Genomic DNA, 21,048 nt, shown 5'->3' with positions numbered 1-21,048 from the left:
ATTAATCCACATTTAAAAGCTCTAAATGTCTCTGGCCATTCTTCATATCGTTCATGGAATGAAACACGTAGAGCAGTTCTTTGCCTTTCAATTAGGAGCTTTGAATTGCCTTTCAATTGGGCTGCACTTAATATTGTTGGCCCACTCCACCCTGTTAAAGGGGTTATGTGCCGCGCCTATCCTTTCTGGTTAATAATATATGTCACTCTTACCCATTATGTGGAAGTCACAATCTTATTAGCTGCATTCTTTATCATCCTAAGAATGCCAACTAGGAGGTGATTTTTTTGATCCTCTGGAATCCCTGCCTTATTCAGACTAAGTTATTTTATTGTTGCAGCAGGCCTGCAAGAAAGAAACAAAACAATAATGGGTAGAGCCCCTTGCTGTGAGAAAATGGGTCTGAAAAAGGGGCCCTGGACTCCCGATGAAGATAAGGTGCTTGTTGAGTATATTCAGAAAAATGGCCATGGAAGCTGGCGTGCTCTTCCTAGACAAGCTGGTCTGTATAGAATAGAATTGGATTGATTTCATTTAGACCCACATAGAAAATCATTTTGCATTTGATAAAATAGTAATTGGGTAACTATATATAGATTTTGTTCATCATATAAGGAACTTCACAATTTTATCCCTGGTCTGTTTATAGGAATTTGGCTAGCATTGCATGCATATCCCCATATAATTTCATTTTGAATTGGAGGAATACTAATACTCATTTGGTAAAATGAAGAATTCAGATAGATTTTGACTGTCATATAAGAAACTCAAGAGCTTTGAGTATCATATAAGAAACTCAAGAGTTACATCTGTGTTATGTATAGGAGGAATTGTTTACATATGTATAAGCACACATACAATCATTTGCATTGCAGGAAGAATAGAGTTTAAGATAGTGTTATATATATTCAAAACAAATATTGATGGAAATACTCACATTTCTAAAGTTCTAATAGAATTAGAGTTCGTAAAAAACAAAATCATACAATTACAACAAGTCGTTAAATAGCAGAACATGAAGAGAAGAACTTGTTGATCCTTCAGAATGTAAGGAATTTCACAATTTTCGTCGCTATAGGGACTGTTGATTCTCATGTTGGCAGATCGAATTAGGGTCTGTGCTGCTTAGTTAATGAAATGGCTGATTGAATGGAAACAAGAAAAAAAAAAATTGTCTGACTTAATTCTGTAGATAGGTAGAAAATATGACAGTTTGCAGCTATGGGTATATGTAGAAACCATATTTATGTTGTGAGTTTATACTGCTAGGCTTGAGGATTTTCTGTATAGAATTGTTACAATTGATTCTCAATTGGGCAGACTGAATTGTGTGGGATCATAAAGGTCAAGAGGTAAGTTGGAATAATTTTGGTTTATCTTGTTTGTCTGATTGTGTTTGGGCGTTTATGCAGCTAGCAAATGAGTATCTGATTTGAGAGAATATGTTTCTCAACTGATTGTGTTTGGGTGCTTATGTAGCTGACGAATGAGTATCTGACTTGAGAGAATATGTTATATTTGAGATCATGAGTATATCTCAAGAATATCTGGAGAGACTGTATAAATGTTGTAAATTCATCTTATTTTAAGATATTTTTGTCCATGCAAAGCTTCTAAGAGGTTTCCTGGAATAGGTCTGATTTTCCTAAGCATAGGTTTGATCAAAATGTGTGTACTTGTTCTTTCTGACATATGTCATTTTTAGATTCAATTGTATTAGATTTATTTTGAAAAACAAATCTCACAGAATTGAATTCAGATTTTCTTTTAATTAAAAACACTGCTTTCTTTTGTTTATGAGATCTCATTTGAGTTTAAAATGATTTTTTTTTTTAAGGTCCTGTTTGATTCTAACATGGTTATACCTATGAAACTATACAGTTGCATTTGGGTTTTTGCGTAGTCATAAATGTGTTTAGGTGACTTGGGAGATTCAAACGTTTTTCATGTGAACTTATGTTGAGAATATATGGAATGTGTATGTGCACAGGGCTTCTTCGGTGTGGGAAGAGTTGCCGCCTGCGTTGGACAAATTACTTGAGACCCGATATTAAACGTGGCCCATTTGCACCAGAAGAAGAAAGAACTATCATTCAGCTGCATGCAATTCTAGGCAACAGGTAGTAAAAATCTAAACACAGATAAAACATAAAACATGGATTTTGCTTCGTCAAATGTTGTATATGTATTGACCAAACTACTGTACTATAGATGCTATTGCTACAAGTGTTGGGTAATGAGTGCACTAAAAGGTTGTGTTGTACGTTTAGTTATGGGCAATAACTATATGAAAAGCTGTTTGCCACTTCTGGCTAGTGATATCGTACTACATTTAAATCTGTTGCTATTTTTGTCTCTAGGTTTAACTACTACTTTTAAAAGTATTATGTTTGTACTATTAGTAGGTTTAGTAAGTTTTTAATATATTGGTTATCTGCTGCAGGTGGTCTTCCATAGCTTCCCAGCTGCCTGGCAGAACTGATAATGAGATCAAGAATTTCTGGAACACCCATCTGAAGAAAAAGCTGCTGCGAATGGGACTCGATCCTTCGACCCATGCACCCAAATCTGAGATACCCACTGCAAATGGGTCACAGGAATCTCAGTCCTCAGCCCTCATGAGACACATGTCTCAGTGGGAAATTGCAAGGCTTGAGGCTGAAGCAAGGCTGTCAAGGGATTCAATGCTCTCATCTTCATCTTCCTCTTCTCATAATAAGTTGATGGGAAATGAAAATGCAGAAGCCCAAGCCAAAGCACCCACTGATCTTTTCTTGAAGCTTTGGAACTCAGAAGCAGGCAAGGCCTTCAGGAAAGAGCCAATTATGAATATCACCAAGAGTAACAACAACCTCAATATTGAGAATCCCCATGCCCATGGGCTAGATCATGAACTTGGGAATGCCTTTTCATGGACAGTTACAAGTCCTCAGCTGACACTAAGCCCAGTTTCATCCTTTTGCTCTGGATGCAACTCTGATCAGCTTAACATTGATCACCCAGATGGATTCATTCATAAGGAAGACAATTCAGCTGATTGGGTTGGGATTTCCAGATCCCATGATTCTTCCTCTAGGGGCCAAACAGAAAGCAACAAGCCCACCACCCTTGAGGACTCCTCTAGCTCTGCTGAATTAGCCCACAGCCATGATGCTCTTCATAACCATGACATTCAAGGCTTGGCAGACCTGCTTCTAGACTTCCCTGATAACAGTACTGCCAATACTACCTGTAATAACACCCCCAACAACATCAGCTGCATGATGACAGAATTGAGCACAAATTATCAGCAACAGTCAGCTTGGGCATGGCAAGAACTTCACCTTGATGAGGACAAAGATTACTGGAATAATGTACTTGTAGCTCATGCTCAGACGTCATCTGCACAATCTTCATAAATGCCTAATCTTGTTAACACCAACCTCAGCAATCAAGTTTTTTATTTAAAGTATAACAGATTTTAAAGAGACCGGAACAGTCATGTTTCTAGCATGGTGTAATACACCTTGATAGACACTCAAAAGTGATGTTCTTTTTAAGTTTTTTGTAAGGTTATTCTCTTGTTGGTTTTTTGAAAGAGTTTTGTTTCCATAAGTTGTGTTCAGAGCATGAATCGAGAGCCATGGCCTCGAAATAACTTCTTGTTTACAATTTCTATTCTAAGTACTGGCAAATGGCCAAACATTTGTATCAATGTAATTTGTTTCTTTTGTGTATTTTAGTGGTATTTTGCAATGCTTTGTATTCTTTGTTCTACAAATTTGTTTCAGTTTTTCTCAATGTGAGGAAGATTTTTTCAATAATTAAAAGTTTATTAATAAATTTCACATGTAATAAGTGCCGTCTATTTTTAGTTTTTGTAGTTAACAATTTTGGACCATGACTGACCCATTTGTATACTTTTATTGGTACCCATAGTGCACAGTTAATGAGGCATTTGTACATAAGCAATGGCAATTTTAAGTGCACGGCTATTGGGGCATCTTTAAGTAGGTATCGGGCAACACTTTAAAATGTGTACTTTTTGACCCTTGTGCACATAATGGATCCCACAGCGTGTGTCATTACTACACAAACACCAAAATAACAACTATAAGCAGTCAAGTCACATACGGAGACAACAACAAAAAAATTGTCAAAATCCGATGTAATGTTTAGGATCTATGAGTGTGCGAAGTTAGCTATAACAGCTGCTGGTATGCTTCCTCTAATGAATAGCCAACTTATGATTCTATCTCACCATAAGTAAAATGAAAAAAAAAGGAAAAAAAAGTTCAACCCCTTTTAATTTGGTTGTTTTATCTAGAAACTAAACATAATAATAAGTATGCTAAAAATTTAATATATTTTTAGATTATAATTTATAGAGGTAGGGGAAGAGCACCAATTACCGCCCATGTACACTGAACCCCCAATTCCTAACTTTAAAGAAACCAAAAGAAAAATAACAAAAAGCCCATTAATAAATTTCACATGTACCAATACCTGACCATTTTTTAGCATTTTTGGACCATAATTGGCTCATTTGTGCACCTTTATTAGTACTCATAGCACATGACTACTGGGGCATTTGTGCATAAGTTTTTTTAAGTACACAATTATCGAAGCATCTTTAAGTAGGTATCAAGTGACACTTTGAAATTTGTACTTTTAGACCTTTCTCACATACCAGATCCCATAATGTGCATTGTTACTACCCAGAAGCCAAAACAATAGCTATAAGCAATTAAGTCGCATTCAGAGACAACAAAAAAAAAATCATCAAAATCCGATGTATCGTTTAGAATCTGTGGTGCTCAAAGTTAGCTATAACGGCTATTGATACACTTCCCTAGGAATTATTTCTTTTACATGTTGTTTGTAGTATTGAAATGAGAAGATTGGTTTTAAAAGTTCACTCCTTTTTTTAAGGGTGTTTATTGGATTGACACAATTCGTGTATCAATGTTTATTATTGATTTTATTTTTTTATTTTTTCTTTTGAGTTTTGATTTATTTCTAAAATAAGATGTGATTTAGTTATGTTTTTTTTATAGTAGTGTTTTCCACAATATTATATATTATAATTCATTTTCAACTAATTTTAATGGTTGATAGTATTTTTCTTATTTTGATTTAATTTTTTAATTGTAAATTAGAATTGTTTGAAATTTGATGTATTGGAAGTAGAACAACAAAATTTAAATTTAGTCATCTTTAGAATTTTATGTATAGATGCAATTTCATGTGGTTATGTCCCTTCTAGTGTGGTGATGGTGATACAACTACAATGGCATTCTTTAATTGCAAGTACATCCTAATTATATGTTCACACTTCAAAACTTACAATAAACTTATCTGTGAAGGGCCCCCAACTAGAGCTTCTCACCCTAAAATTCACCCCATTCATGAAATAGCAACGGCAACCCCCCACCCCCAACATTTTCTTAAAAAATTATTTGATAAAAGTCACTATCCACAACATTAATCCAAATTTATTTATGATACCTATAAAAGATTTGAAACCCCATAAAAAACATGATAAAAAATATAACAGTAGTAAAACTAATTAATTCATAGATATATCGAGACACTTTGTCATTAATGTACACCTGTGGTGCCCTTCAAATAGTAGGGACGACCCCAACCCCCTATAATTCATCTGTTACCCTAGTACCCATAAGCTAGCAACATCGAACTATCGGCTTGGACTTGGGTTTGGCACGCCTACCCACTTATTCAAAGCATGTTTGTGTTTTCTTTGGATGCCCACTCCCCCCTCTTTCTATAGTTGTAGTATTATTGCACGCACCATCATAGGATATAATGAGCCAACTTATTGAATGAAATGAAACCCCCTACCCCCTACCATTTGAAAGGGAAGGGAGTTGGATTGAATTTAGAGTCATACTCTCATATCAAATTGCAAAATTGATTTAGATTTCTTATAAAACCCTTCAACAAAAACTAGTGTGAATCATTTTTCATACATATATTTAACTAGTATTTATATAGTTCAAGTTTGAGAGAGTGAAGCTCTCCTTATCATTTTATTGTGAATGTAGGCATAACTCAAGTAATATAATGTTTTTATTAGGAAAAACATGTTGGGGGGATAGAATATATCTTATAATGGTAAGATTGAATAACAAGTTGGCTATCTACTCACATTCACCATGTATACAAGATCTAAATTGAAGACAATTCAAATAAATTTTATAAAACAAGCAATTTTCTTTATTATTTTTTTATATTTGGTTAATGGGAGATAAGAATTAGTTGTAAACTATTATATTGCTAAAAAGTGTATATTTTATTTTTTCCCAAACGAATTTGTTTTGATTGAGTTGTTTTCATTGTAAAGACTTGTGTATATGTAATGTATTTCAACACAAAAATTTGTGATTAACTCAAGATTTAACTTATTTTTTCTACATATATTACAAAGAACAATCTCAATCTTTAATTAATGTGTTCTTTATCCTCAAATCAAATCAAATTCACACACACACACACACACACACACACATATATATATGAGAGAAGTGATGGCTGTCACAAGTTTCACAAGTTAACTTTTCATTCATGGAGTTGGGTCAGCCTTATGTCATAAATAGAAAGAACAACTCAATTCAGTCTCTATCCGTATAGGATGAATCTTAAAAGGTTGACGCTTTAACATTTCCTTTTCAAATAAGTCATGAGGATTAACAAGTAAATTTATTTTACTCCCCTTAGATATGATGGCTTAAAGGACTCACAAATAACATGTTAGGAGACACTTTTGAGATTTCCAACATTCTAAGTTTTATTAAGTATAAATAAATTTGTTCATAATAATATAATAATTTAAATGTATGAGATACCAGCTTTTTTAAGAAATGTGTATTTTAAATTTTTATAATAAAATATTTTTTCAATGAATAAATGTGTCTGATTTTATTAACAATTAATAATGTACATATTAAGAGAATGCACTTTTGGAGATAAGGTGTAGTAATTTGTACCATTCATACACCTTATTTCTAGAGAAAATGCAAATGGATAAAAGGTCACATTATGATTCATGATGTGATGAGGGTTATATAGATTTATAATATTATGAATATGGTCTAAGGGACATATGGAACCATATCTATAGAAATGATGTAGTGATTTAAATAGTACTTTAGAAACTTGCATTAGAATATCAAGATGATAATGGTAAGTTTCTTGTGTAATATTTACGTGCACATAAATATTTTGAGCTATCATGATATGAAAACTAAGTACTTTAGAAAAAAATTATCAACAAGGTTATCACATAGAAAATTAATGTTCTAATGAGTTGGTATTTTTGAATTGTATATTTCTTGGGTCCCATTAGATATGTCAAAAATTGTTGATATTTAGGTTTACACTTTTGTATACCCACTTTTGTATACCCATGTACCAACATGAAAATCTTCCAAATATGAAAATTCACTTAAAAGATAGGTCATCGTATTTTAAAATATTTTCAAGGAAATAATAGATCTATGAAGGGAAAAGGGGAAGGACTACTTAAAAAACAACTAGGAAATTTTTCATAAGATTTATAATCATACTCTATATAAAGCTCATTTACCTTAAAGAAACAAATTCTATGGGAAAAGGGATTGATATGTATATAATTTTAATATTAGAAATTCTAAAATTACAGAAACAAGTCTTGTGACCCGTTTTCAATCGGTTTGATCAATTTTTTCCATTTTAGCTTAATTTTTATTTATTTTCTGTCCGAACTTTCTCAATTCTTCCCAATTTGACCTAATTTGACTTAATTTGACCAAATTTAGGCCTCTAGACTTCGGTTTGATTCATTTGTCCTTTTAGGTTTAACTAATCTCTTTCTTTTCTAGCAATTCTTCTAAAGTTAAATAAATAAATTTAATAATTTATTTATTTGTCCCCTTTGCCCATTAATTAATTTTTATTTATTTTATTTAATTAATATTTTCATAAATGTGAATAATAAATCAATAAATTATATTTATTAATTTTATTTATATTCTTCCAAAATAAAGATATTTAATAAATTTTATTTATTAATTCATCTTTATCTTTTCTTTAGATGAGATATTTAGTAAATTTTAATAATTAATTATCTCTATTCATTCTCTCATATGAGGATAATATCTGTTTTTTCTTATTTATATTTAATTCTCCATATCTTCCCAATTTTCAAATTTGGGAAACTAATATCTTTCCTTAATTGTCAAAAATCACTCTTTTTGGCAAATATCTAATTTATCTTAATTTCAAATTTGAAAATGAGATATGCACATTCAAAATTCAGCTTTCTTCCTTTTCCTTTTGTTTATTTTCATCTTCTTCATCCTTCCTCAAATGGCAGCTTTGTTGTGCGCTCAATCAGGTTTGTTTGATTAACCAAAAATATTTTCAATCTCGTATGTTCGTCAAGTCTCGAGTTTTCTATAAATTGAGGTCTCTTTCATCAATCAAATCATCTAGTTTTAAGTATTGTTACTTTGTTGAATCCACTTAGTAATCTAATTTTCATGCATCGTCAAATCCACTTAGTAATTAGCAATTAATATTTCTATCTTGCATAATCACATTCCTAGGAAATCTCGAACATTTCATATTTGTACCTATACAATGAGAGTGTATTAGAGATGAAATGAAGAAGAACGGAGCTTTACTGAAGAATCATGAAAGCAATGGTTTGCATTTAATTCATGTTTCATTTTAGTAGTTCTATTGGCTAGAATAGGAATTATTTGCATGTTATTTAAGTTTGTGACTAGCTTAGATCAATTTCATGTATTTGTTTGATTTCTTAACCTGATTTTCCTCATCTATAGTTATTATATTATATTTATATTAATCCTACTTAAATTATATTCTATATTATATTATTTAATATAATATTATATTATATTATATTATATTATATTATATTGAATTATATTATATTATGTTGTTTTTTATTAATATAAATAAATATTATATTATATTCATATTAATTCTAATTAATCTATTATATTCTCTCATATTCTCTACTTTCTAAAGAGAAAAACAGTTCTACTAGCATTTGGAAGGAACTAGGTCATGTCTTGTTTTGTTTTACTTTGGTATCATTCCATTTATTATGTACATGGACACATGCTATTGTATCTATATTGTTTACTTTATTTTTAGGTAATACTCTTGTTTTACTTTTAATACATCTATATAAAATCATAGTTTAATTTCAAGATTTTATAAATACGACAAATAATTTTCAAATTGAAAATAAAGTATTAAGAGTTTTTGTTAATACATTATCATTATATTTCACTTCTTATTATGAAATATCTCTAAACATTAATAAAATAATTTCAAAATAACTCTAAAATAAAATAAAATGACTATAAATAAATATAATAATTCTCGAAAGAAATTAATGAATATATTTAACATATTTATATTAACAATTCTAACAATTACATGATAAACTGATAATATCAAAAATGAATGGCATGATGATGCATGATAAGGTGATGTATCTCCATCATGATAATGTTCAATGTGGCCAAACAAACAAAGGAAATGAAAGGTATCAACATGGCCTTTCCACCAATGGGTATGTTGTATGTTGAAGAAATAGATATTGATGTAATTGAGAAAGGTGATTGATAAGTGGTGACTTGATTATTTCAATTTCTTAATATTCATTCATTTTCAACTCCTAAAACAAATGAAAATAACATCCACTTTGCCATAAAAATATAATCCACAGGTAACATAAACTGAATTTATGTTCCCAATTCAAACCCACCAACTAAAAATAATCTATTTTCCTAAAACAAACGCCCAAATGCTTAGATCAACATATACACATTAAATATACATATCTCAACAGCTACGAAACGTATATACATTAAATATATACCTCCACAGCTTTGAAACATGATAATTCTAGGCTTTGATTGGCACGCATCTCCACTTCTTAAAAACTGGACACAATTATTGGAAGAAAAATTCTCTCGAGTTGCGTGTGGAAACATTCCATATCTTTAATATCTTTCATTCTCTTTGCTCAGAGTATTTTGAATGCTTGCCTATTAAACTTTTAGCAGACAAAGGATGGATGCTTTTAGCACTAGACAACAGAGGTAAATGTTGTGTTTATTCTTTGTCAATTCTTAGACAACATTTTATGTATAGTTCTTTAATATATGGAATTTTAATATTAAATTCTTATCCATTTCTTTAGTAATATATATTAAAGATGTTTTAGGATTGACACTTTTTCAATAAATGTTTATTTATACTATCTAATATTAAAATTTTATTAATTTCTTTTACAATTTGATCAAATTCTACATCGATATGTAGTGACATATAGGAAAATAAGACGTTTCAAGATTGACAAAGTGAAATCTTTGCCCAAAAAATGTGTATTTATAGAGACATTTTACAAATTTGTAAATGTACATATTAAAATTTCACTAATTTCTTTTACAACTTGATCAAAGTACATGAGGATGATGTAGCAAGATGAAAGAAAACAAGATGTTTCAACATTGACAATGTGAAATGTTTACAAGGAACATTTATTTATCACAACATTTTACAAATTTGTAAATCTATATAATACTTTTACTAATTTTGTTTGTATCTTGATTTAGTTACATGAGGATGATGTCGCTCAAGATGAAGAAAAACAAGATGTTTCAAGATTGACAAAGTGAATTTTTTTTCAAATATTTATTAGTAATGACATTTTAAATACAAATTTATAAATACCTAATATTAAGCTATTACCAAGTCTCAAATTTGTTGTTAGCGTTGGAGTAATTTTAGGATAATTATCTAATTATTTATCAATTAGGTTCTTTAATTTTTTTTTTCACTTAAGGTAAACTTGGGTGCTTTATTTTATCTAGGTGTTATACCTTTTTAGTCTGAGTTCACTTAGACGCACTTCTAATTAGCTTTTATAGCTTTTAGTTGAGCTTAATTTAGCTCCTACTTTGCATTGCTTTAATTCTTCTAATTTTACAATTAAGACATCTCTTGCTTTCTATAAAGCAAGTCATTCATTCATTATAATTGTACCTTCAATCTTGAATCTTCAATTCTTTTGTGCAATAATACATAATTCTCTAGTTGTTATAAAGCATATAATATTTGCTTGATCTCTTTTTTGTGATATGTGTTTTGCTTGTAGATGATTCTTGGCTCATGTGGTTGATCATTAACTTTTATAGTTAGATTCCTCTTTGTTGCTATGACAATTTCCCTTTCCCACCAATAAGCATAAACATCACACTCTTTTTGTGATATGACAATGACCATTTCCCATTCCAACATATTAGTGATGCAAGCGCATCCAAGCTCATAAGCAATCCTACATCACCAAAATAAAGGATTGGGTAGTTTTATAAGACCCCCCAATCTCAATTGCATCAATTGGTGTAACCATTGCATCCTTTTATGATGTGACAATTTGTCATTCTCACCAATCAAAATAACCATTGTACCACATTTGTAATATGAAAATGACAATTTCTCATTCCAACCCATTAGTGGAACCATTGCACTCATTCGCAATATAACAATTTTTCATTCTCACATATCAACATAACCATTTGATGCAGTCAAGGTAGGGAGATCCAATGAAGGATAACCCATCCTTGCAACCTAACACAAACACCATGCAAGATATATCGGTAACCAGTAACACAATGACAAAAATAGCAAAAAGAACAACCAGTAACATCACATAATACATAGCCGGTAAACAGTATGAACAATTATTATAATAGTTTGAAGTATTACACATGCCACATGTTGGACTGCAACCCAGGATTACAAAACAACTCTTACAACTTAGATCTACGATCCGCAGATCATCCTCTCAACAAATCATTATCTGATAACAACTTCCACTGTTCTGCATTGATCCGGACCTCAGCCATCCCGACTTCAGTCTCCCTGAGCCAAAATCTCGTCATAATCAATATACAAATCTAACATCCGCAAATCTTCTGCTCTGCGAATAGGTCTTTGGTAACAGTCTACATTATTTTGCACTGGTCCGGACTTCAACCATCCCAGCCTCAGTCTCCCCGAACCAGAATCTCTCTAGAAAATACATCTTGCTCGATCTTGAACTTCTGCCTTCTATCCTCTGTCATATGTCTTCTCAAATGATTCACAAACTTCTTTTTATACTATCCGCAAATAATAATAACTTGATCAAGTCGGCCCAAAGACCAACCGGTTCATGAAACGTGTAAACAATAACAAGTCGGCTCAAATCACTAAGAACAACTTCCAATGCACAAAACATCACGCGGTCTTCCGAGAACATCAGAAAAGACTCAAGAAACATAAATCAATGACCCGCAAGTCACAGAAATCAGTCGCAACCCGATCCAACTTTGCTCAACACACTGCAAGATTAACCAGTAAGAACATATCAACCGGGCCAATACCAGAATCGATATCTCACCGGAATCAAATCCAAATGCCATGAAACTCGAACACGACAAAGACCACAAACTCAAGGGAATAAATTCAAATCCACAACGCTAAACTCTCAAACACGAAAAAATGCCACGATCTCCAAGCAATTCCACTGATAACTACCCAACCAGTAAGAACTACATCGATGCTCCTCCATCACCATTACACCTCTTAAATATGATCTAAAAATTATAATTTCTCATTCCAACCTACCAGCATAACTATTATACCCTTTTGTGATATGAAAAATGTCCATTCTAATATATCAACATAACCATTGCACCTCTGAAATATGATCTAACAATTGTAATTTCTCATTCCAACCTACCAGCATAACTATTATACACTTTTGTGATATGACAATTTTCCAATCTCACATATCGACATAGCCATTGCACCTCTTAAATATGATCTAACAATTATAATTTCTCATTCCAACATACCAACATAACTATTATACTCTTTTACAATATGATAATTTTTTCATTCTCACTATCCACATAACCATCCTCTTAAATATTATGTAACAATTATAATTCCTCATTCCAACGTACCAACATAACTATTACAGTCCTTTACGACAATGACAATTCCTCATTCCCACCATTGAGCAAAACCACCATTGTGCCAACGCATGATAAAATTGCTACTCAATTAAATGCTTGCAAGACTTTTATAGATAACGTATATAAACTTTCATTCTCATTTATAACTGCTAAAAGCCAGAATAACCATTTTCTGCACAGCAAGAGTACAGAAGGTCCAGAAAATAAATACATTTTGGAAACCAGCTATTCAGCCACATTTATGTCCAAAAAATCAGCATAGCTTACCTGGATTTTTTTTGGCCACATACAGTAAGGATGAAAAAATGGTGAAATCTGTGAGACCACGTATTATATATTTTAATATTACTACCTCTGTTATTGATTCTCTTGCATTCATTAAAATTACCTAGGAAAAAAATCACCATTTTCACAGTCCCTGAATGCCAGTTAATAATAGCAAAGACAGTTTCACAGTATTTTATGGTAAGGTCTGAACAGATCAGAATAGAATGGCATGAAAATCTTCTACTTGTTTAACATATTTCTATTAACAATTACAACAATAACATGAAAAAAGTGATAATATTAAAGCTGAGTATAATGTTAAAGGAAATGAAAGGTATCAACATGGCCTCCCCACCAATGGGTATGTTGTATGTCGGAGATAAATAGATATTGATGTTCTTGAGAAAAGTGATTGATAAGTGGTGATTTGATTATTTCAGATTTTTAATATTCATTCATTTTCAATTCTTAAAATAAATGAAAATAACATCCACATTGCAGATTTTTAAGATTATTCAATTTCAATTCCTCTCCACATTGCATTTAATCATAAAAGTAAAATTCAAACGTAAGATAGCTGAATTTATGTTCCCAATTCACACCCACCAACTAAAAATAATCCATTTTCCTCAAAACAAACACCCACCCAAATGCATAGATCAGTTGACATATATACATTAAATATACATATCTCAACAGCTACGAAACATATATACATTAAATATATAATTCTAGGTTTTGATTGGCACGCATCTCCACTTCTTGAAAATTGGACACAGTTATTGGAAGAAAAATTCTCTTGAGTTGCGTGTGTGGAAACATTCCATATCTTTAATATCTTTCATTCTCTTTGCTCATAGTATTTTGAATGATTGCATATTAAACTCGTAGCAGACAAAGGATGGATGCTTTTAGCACTAGACAACAGAGGTAAATGTTGTGTTTTTTTTTGTTTTTTGTTTGTCAATTCTTAAACAACATTTTATGTATAGTTCTTTAATATATAGATTTTTAATATTAAATTCTTATCAATTTCATATAAGTAATATATACGAATGATGTAATATGAAGAAAAACAAGATGTTTTAGGATTGATAGTTTTTCAATAAATGTTTATTTATATTATCTATTATTAAAGTTTTATTAATTTCTTTTATAACTTGATCAAGTTCTACATGGATGATCTAGCAACATACAAGAAAATAAAAAAGTTTCAACATATATATTTTACAAATTTGTAGATGTACATATTAAAATTTCACAAATTTCTTTTACAACTTGATCAAAGTGCATGAGGATGATGTAGCAAGATGGACGAAAACAAGATGTTTCAACATTGACAATGTGAAAAGTTTACAAGGAACATTTATTTATCACAACATTTTACAAATTTGTAAATGTATATAATAGTCTTACTAAATTCATTTGTATCTTGATCAAGTAATATGAAGATTATGTAGCACAAGATGAAGAAAAACAAAATGTTTCAAAATTGGTAAAGTGAAAATTTTCTCACTAATATTTATTGATAATGATATTATATAAATTTGTAAATGACTAATATTAAGCTATTAGCAAGTCTCAAATTTGTTGTTAGGTTCATATTTGTTGCTATGGCAATTTCCCTTTCCTACCAATTAGCATAAACATCGCACACTTCCTGTGATATGACAATGACCATTTCCCATTCCAACATATTAGTGATGCAAGAGCATCTAGGCTCACAAACAATCCTGCATCACCCAAAAAAAAAGATTGGGTAGTTTGATAAGATCCTCCAATCTCAACTACATCAATTGGTGTAACCATTGCATTGCTTTATGATATAACAATTTCTCATTCCCACCAATCAACATAACCACTATACCACTTTTGTGATATGACAATGACAATTTCTCATTCCAACCCATCAGTGGAACCATTGCACCCATTTGCGATAAGACAATTTTTCATTCTCACATATTGACATAACCATTGCACCTCTTAAATGTGATCTAACAATTATAATTTCTCATTCCAACCTACCAGCATAACTATTATACCCTTTTGCGATATGACAATTTTTCATTCTCACATATCGACATAACCATTGCACCTCTTAGATATGGCCAGCCTTAGACCACACACACTAAGCAACATATTAAGTCTAGAGGATGTTAGTCAACTCTGAGTGTTTAACACTTTTAAGCCTAGAAGTGTATTCTTAGTATGACCACATACATTAAGCAACATATTAAGCCTAGAAAATGTTAGAGTTGTTTAACACTTTTAAGCCTAGAAAATGTTAGAGTTGTTTAACACTTTTAAGCCTAGAAGTGTAAGCTTAGTGTGTGTGATTTAAGTCGTTCCCTTAAGGATGATCTAACAATTATAATTTTTCATTCCAACCTACCAACATAGCTATTATACCTTTTTTGCAATATGATAAATTTTCCATTCTCACGTATCGACATAACCATTGCAACCTCTTAAATATGATCTAACAATTATAATTTCGCATTCCAACCTACCAACATAACTATTACACCTCGCATTCCCGCCAATCAGCAAAACCATTGTGCCAACCCATGATAAAATTGCTACTCAATTAAATGCCTGTAAGACTTATATAGATAACGTATATAAACTTTCATGCTCATTTATAACTGCAAAAATCCACAATAACCATTATCCACAGCAAGAGTACTTACGGTTCAGAAAATAAATACATTTTGAAAACCAGCTATTTCAGCCACATTTATGTCCAAAACATAAGCATAGCTTACACAGAATTTTTTTGGCCACATACAGTAAGGATGAAAAAATGTTGAAATCTGTGAGACCACGTATTATATATTTTAATATTACTTCCTCTGTTATTGATTCTCTTGCATTCGTTAAAATTACCTAGGAAAAAAAATCACCATTTTCACAGTCCCTGAATGCCAGTTAATAATAGCAAAGACAGTATTCTATCGTAAGGTCTGAACAGAATGACATGAAAATCTTCAACTTGTTTCTTCTCCAGCTTGACGAAGCTCAATTACGTCATCTACATTTATTATTGCAGTAGTTAATGGCAGAGAGATATGGCTTTTACTCACAATCCAACTATCGTTTCTCATTTATCAGCTTGTAATTTATGAAGAATTTTAATGCAAGTCAGAGGAGTTAAATTCTCCTGTCAAAAAAATAATGGCACCAACAAATTCTTTCTTGACTGAATGCTACTTTTGAACAGGCCATGTTAAAACTTAATGAATATGTTATACGTTTTTTGAAAAAATGGTAGACTTCGTACTTACAGAATTCAATCCTCATCAAATTCTATATATATATAAAAACTATTATACAATCTAATTCAAAAATCTTTTAGCAATTTCTATTATGGATTGTGGAAATCTGATATCATTAATTATCTATGTATACAGAATATAAGTCCTTAATATTTCTCTCTTTATACCATCGTCCTCATCAATTGTGTTCAATCAATTGAATTACAAACTTTTCTCTTGATAAATATTTTAATTTTTATTTATTTATTTAAAAATATTTTATTATAAATAAGAAATTATTTACTTTTTATTTTTATGTACATATACATGTATTCATAGTATTATAATTTCTTTTATTAATCAAAGTTTTAAAAAACTTATCATAAATATTCAAATACAAACTTATTTTTTGATTTTGTAGTTATGCATGCAATATTTTGTTTATTAGTACTTGTCGTTATGTTAGTAGATTGCAATCGGTTGCAATCGATTTTTGTTAACTCGTTATTAGTACTTGTCGTTAGGCAATGCTATTGTAATGAAAATTCATTTGTTGTGCTAATATGGTTATTAAAAAAATTTATTTTATTTTATAGTATAGATGCACATTTGTTAACAATATAATTTACAAAAATTATTTTTGTTGCAAACGATTGGCTAATATCGTTTTGCCTCTTATAGGCAGGTTTCTCGGAACAACGCAGGTTTTTCGGAATCACCACGCATAATCTCTGCAATTTTGGGGGGCATTTTTCACAATGCCACTCCTCCTTAGCGGGCTTTGCTCTTTGGCATGCATATGCATTCTTGAAGAAGATTCATACAACCTCTACCTCTGTAGGGAATAGAAAATGTATAGCATTTTTTTTTACTATTTATGTTAATACTTTGTTTATAGTTTGCATGAGATGTTTCTTATTATTGCATTATTTAAGGTTTACAATTAGTCATGTAAAATCTAATTGTTTATAAGCTTGACTGTCATTTATAGAATAGTCGTATTCCTAATTTACCTGCACCACATTTCAATTTTCGGACAAGCAAATAATATTTTATTAAGGTTTATTGTTGTTTAAGTTTTTAAATTATTAATTTTATTTGATTTTTTAATATATGAATAATAATTTGAAAATTTTAATGTTATAATTAGATGTACTTTATTTGAATATAGAGTATAAATTGATTATTAAATTTTATAAGTTGATTATTAGTAGTGCTTACTTTAAAATATATATTTTAAAATTATTATTTAAAAAAAATCATATCTATTTCAAAATTATAACAATTTTTTTTTAAAAATTATGATTCTTAAAATTAATAAATAATTTGAATTTTCAAGGATTAGAAAATATAATTTTATAAATAAATAAAATACATATTAAACTTTTTGTACAAAAATATTATTTAAAATATATAAATATTTTTATAGTAAATTTTGCATTTTATATTTTACTTCTCAATTGAAATTTTGTATTTTATTTATTTATTTATATCATTTTTTAGTATAATTAATTGTTATAATGACTTTACTTTTTATTACTTAATTAGTTATTAATAAAATTTAATTGAACAAATCACAAACAAATATTTCTTTTTCAAATATTTCTTTTGTTTTTTTAAATATTTTTATTTTTCTTAAATATATATGTAAAATTTGTAAGTTTAGAATATATAAAAAGAATTGTCTTTTCACTCCAACTATCACGGACTTTGGGATGAGCCCGTGCGGCACCGACGTTCTTTATCATACTAAGACAAAAATGCCTCAAGATGCAGAACTTCGGCCTATGCCTCTCCCCAATGTGTCGATGCGGAAGGCACAATAAACTAATCGGATCTGTCCCAAAAGAACAAGGATGCAAAACATGGACCAAAGCAATGCAAAATAAAAGAACACGAACCCAATGAGGAAGTGGGTTGAGTTGCCCAGAATCCACTATTATGATGCCAATGTACAAGGTGGATAGGATATTGTGTTGAAGAACACAGATCACCCCCAATATGAGAAGTCCCTTATCAAGTCCACTTGATTAGACCCAAAATACAAAAGAGCTCCTTGCTCAAGTAGTCTGACTGACTTGCCAAAAGGAGAACCAAGTTCGCTCCTTGTCTTCAAGTCCCGTCGCCTCGCTACTTTTTGCACTCTCTGAATGCTTGTCTGAAAACATGATCTGCTTCCATCTAATGCTGATTGATGCCTTTGCAAATGAAAGTTGCCTCACTTTTATAGAGGCGGCCTCGGACCCAAATCCGCATAGGTCAGGACCCAAATGCCCTAACCGCTCGGCCCTATCTCGCATAGGTCAAGACCCAAATGCCTAACCGCTCGGACCCATAAGTGATCCGCTCAATGAGAATGCGCGTTCACCGCCAAGTCACCCCGTTGGAATAAATCCCGATGCGAAATACATACAACCCCACCTTGGGGAAATAAAAATAGGTCCACTTCGGCCCCATGCAGGTCGGCCCACTCTGCCCTTAGTGCGGCCCCATAACATCCTCCCCCACCAAACTCGTGGCAACGTCCCCGACACCTATGCAGCCTACTCTGTGCTCTGGGAGGAAAACCACTCACGCTTATGTTGTCTTAGAAGGGTTCCTCTGCTCAAGGAAATACATGATGATCTCCTCATCTCGCCACGCTCCCAAGTGGCCGATTCAGGTCCCTGTCCCTCAAATACAACCAGGAACTCACGGATGTGTCGATTCCGCCCTCCTAGAATTCGCATGGCTAGGACCTATGTGACATGCAGTTCAGGGTTGTCAAGGACATTTGCTGGTCCTTTGTGTGGAATGTTTCTCACTAAGTCTTCCTCATCGAGGTGATGGGGTCTTAGCTGAGAAACGTGGAAGACTGGATGGGTCCTCGAATGCAGAGGCAAATGGAGTTTGTATGCAACCGGGTTGATTTTCTGAATCACCTCAAAAGGCCCATCAAACCATCTAACCAAAGATGTGCTCAATCCCTTGGGCACCTTGAACCGATGTTGGTCCATGTGAATGAGTACCTTGTCGCCCACGTTGAATTCGAGCTTCCTCCTGTGTCAATCGACAAATTTCTTCATGCGATCGGAAGCCTGAGTCAAGTGATACCGTGCCAAATCTACTCTTTCATTCCAAGTCTACAAGAGGTCGGTAGCACTGACATCTGCACCTCGATAACCTATCAACACTGTATGTGGTGTGAGGGGTTCTTGTCTCGTGGCTAGCTCGAACGGACTATACTTGGACGACTCACTCTTCTACAAATTGTAGGAGAATTGAGCCGCATCAAGTAGTCTAGGCCAGTTCTTCTGATCCGATGACACAAAGTGTCTCAAATAATCCTCAAGGATCCCATTGATCCATTTTGTTTGACCGTCGGTTTGTGGGTGAAAGCCTAAGCTCATCAGCAACCGAGTCCCAACCAACTTGAACAACTCTTGCCAAAAGATTGAGGTGAACCACGCATCGTGGTCACTCACGATGTTTAATGGAATGCCCCACAACTTAACCACATTTTTTAAAAACAATCCGGCTGCATCTTCAGCCGAACAAGGTGACTTACATGCAATGAAAATAGCATACTTACTAAATCGGTCGACCACGACCAAAATGCTGGCAAATCCATCAACGTTGGGTAATTGTGTGATGAAGTCCATGCTCACACTTTCCCAAGGTCGAACCAGAACTGGGAGAGGTTGGAGTAGCCCTACAGGTTGCATTCTGACAGCCTTGTCCTATTGACAAGTGAGGCAAGTTCTCACATATTTCTCCACATCGTCCCGCATGCTAGGCCAATAAAAGCCTCTTTCTAGCAACGCCATGGTTTGCTTTTGACCTGGATGACCTACCCAGACGGAATCATGACATTCCTGCAAGACATCTTTGTGAACATCTGCCCATTTAGGAAGGTAGACTCGATTGGTGGCATAGTAGAGGACCCCGTCTTGCATTGTGAACCGCCTTGTCTGACCTGCTCGAACCTGCAACACAATCTGCCACACCTGGGAGTCATTTTCCAATCCCTCCTTGATCTTCTCAATCATCACATCGGACAGAATAGCTTGACTTTGGTTGATCACTTCCAAAGCACCAAGTTGTGCTTTTCTGCTAAGTGCATCGGCAACAACATTATGCCGACCCGGATTGTATACCAGATCGAAGTCGAACTCCGCTAGGAATTCTTGCCACCTCGCCTGCTTCGGGGTGAGCTTCGACTGGTTTTTAAAGTAAGTTGAGCTGATGTTGTCCGTCTTGACCACGAACGGAATGCCCAACAAGTAATGCCTCCAAGTCCTCAAACAGTGCACTATAGCAGTCATCTCTTTTTCATGCGTCAGGTAATTCTTTTCCCTGTCATTGAGCTTCCTAGACTCAAAAGCAATTGGATGCTCGTCCTACATCAAGACGCCTCCCATTGCAAAATCAGACGCAATGGTTTGGACTTCAAACAGTTTTCCATACTTAGGCAAGGCTAAGACTGGCTCCTCTGTCAACTTCAC

The 21,048-nt window shown here is 32.6% G+C and overlaps 1 protein-coding gene across 1 annotated transcript; it reads left to right on the top strand.

The window, feature by feature from the left end:
* Window positions 1-201: 201 nt before the first annotated feature.
* On the top strand, window positions 202-3,694 carry LOC131061427 (transcription factor MYB58). The gene is made up of 3 exons (XM_057995092.2): window positions 202-502; window positions 1,991-2,120; window positions 2,444-3,694. Exons 1-3 carry the CDS (start codon window positions 370-372, stop codon window positions 3,396-3,398), a joined length of 1,218 nt encoding a protein of 405 aa, XP_057851075.1. The 5' UTR covers window positions 202-369; the 3' UTR covers window positions 3,399-3,694.
* The last annotated feature ends 17,354 nt before the right edge of the window (window positions 3,695-21,048 follow it).

This window comes from Cryptomeria japonica, chromosome 8 (genome assembly GCF_030272615.1).
Source record: "Cryptomeria japonica chromosome 8, Sugi_1.0, whole genome shotgun sequence".
NCBI lineage: Eukaryota > Viridiplantae > Streptophyta > Pinopsida > Cupressales > Cupressaceae > Cryptomeria > Cryptomeria japonica.
This window is presented reverse-complemented; position numbering and strand designations above follow the sequence as displayed.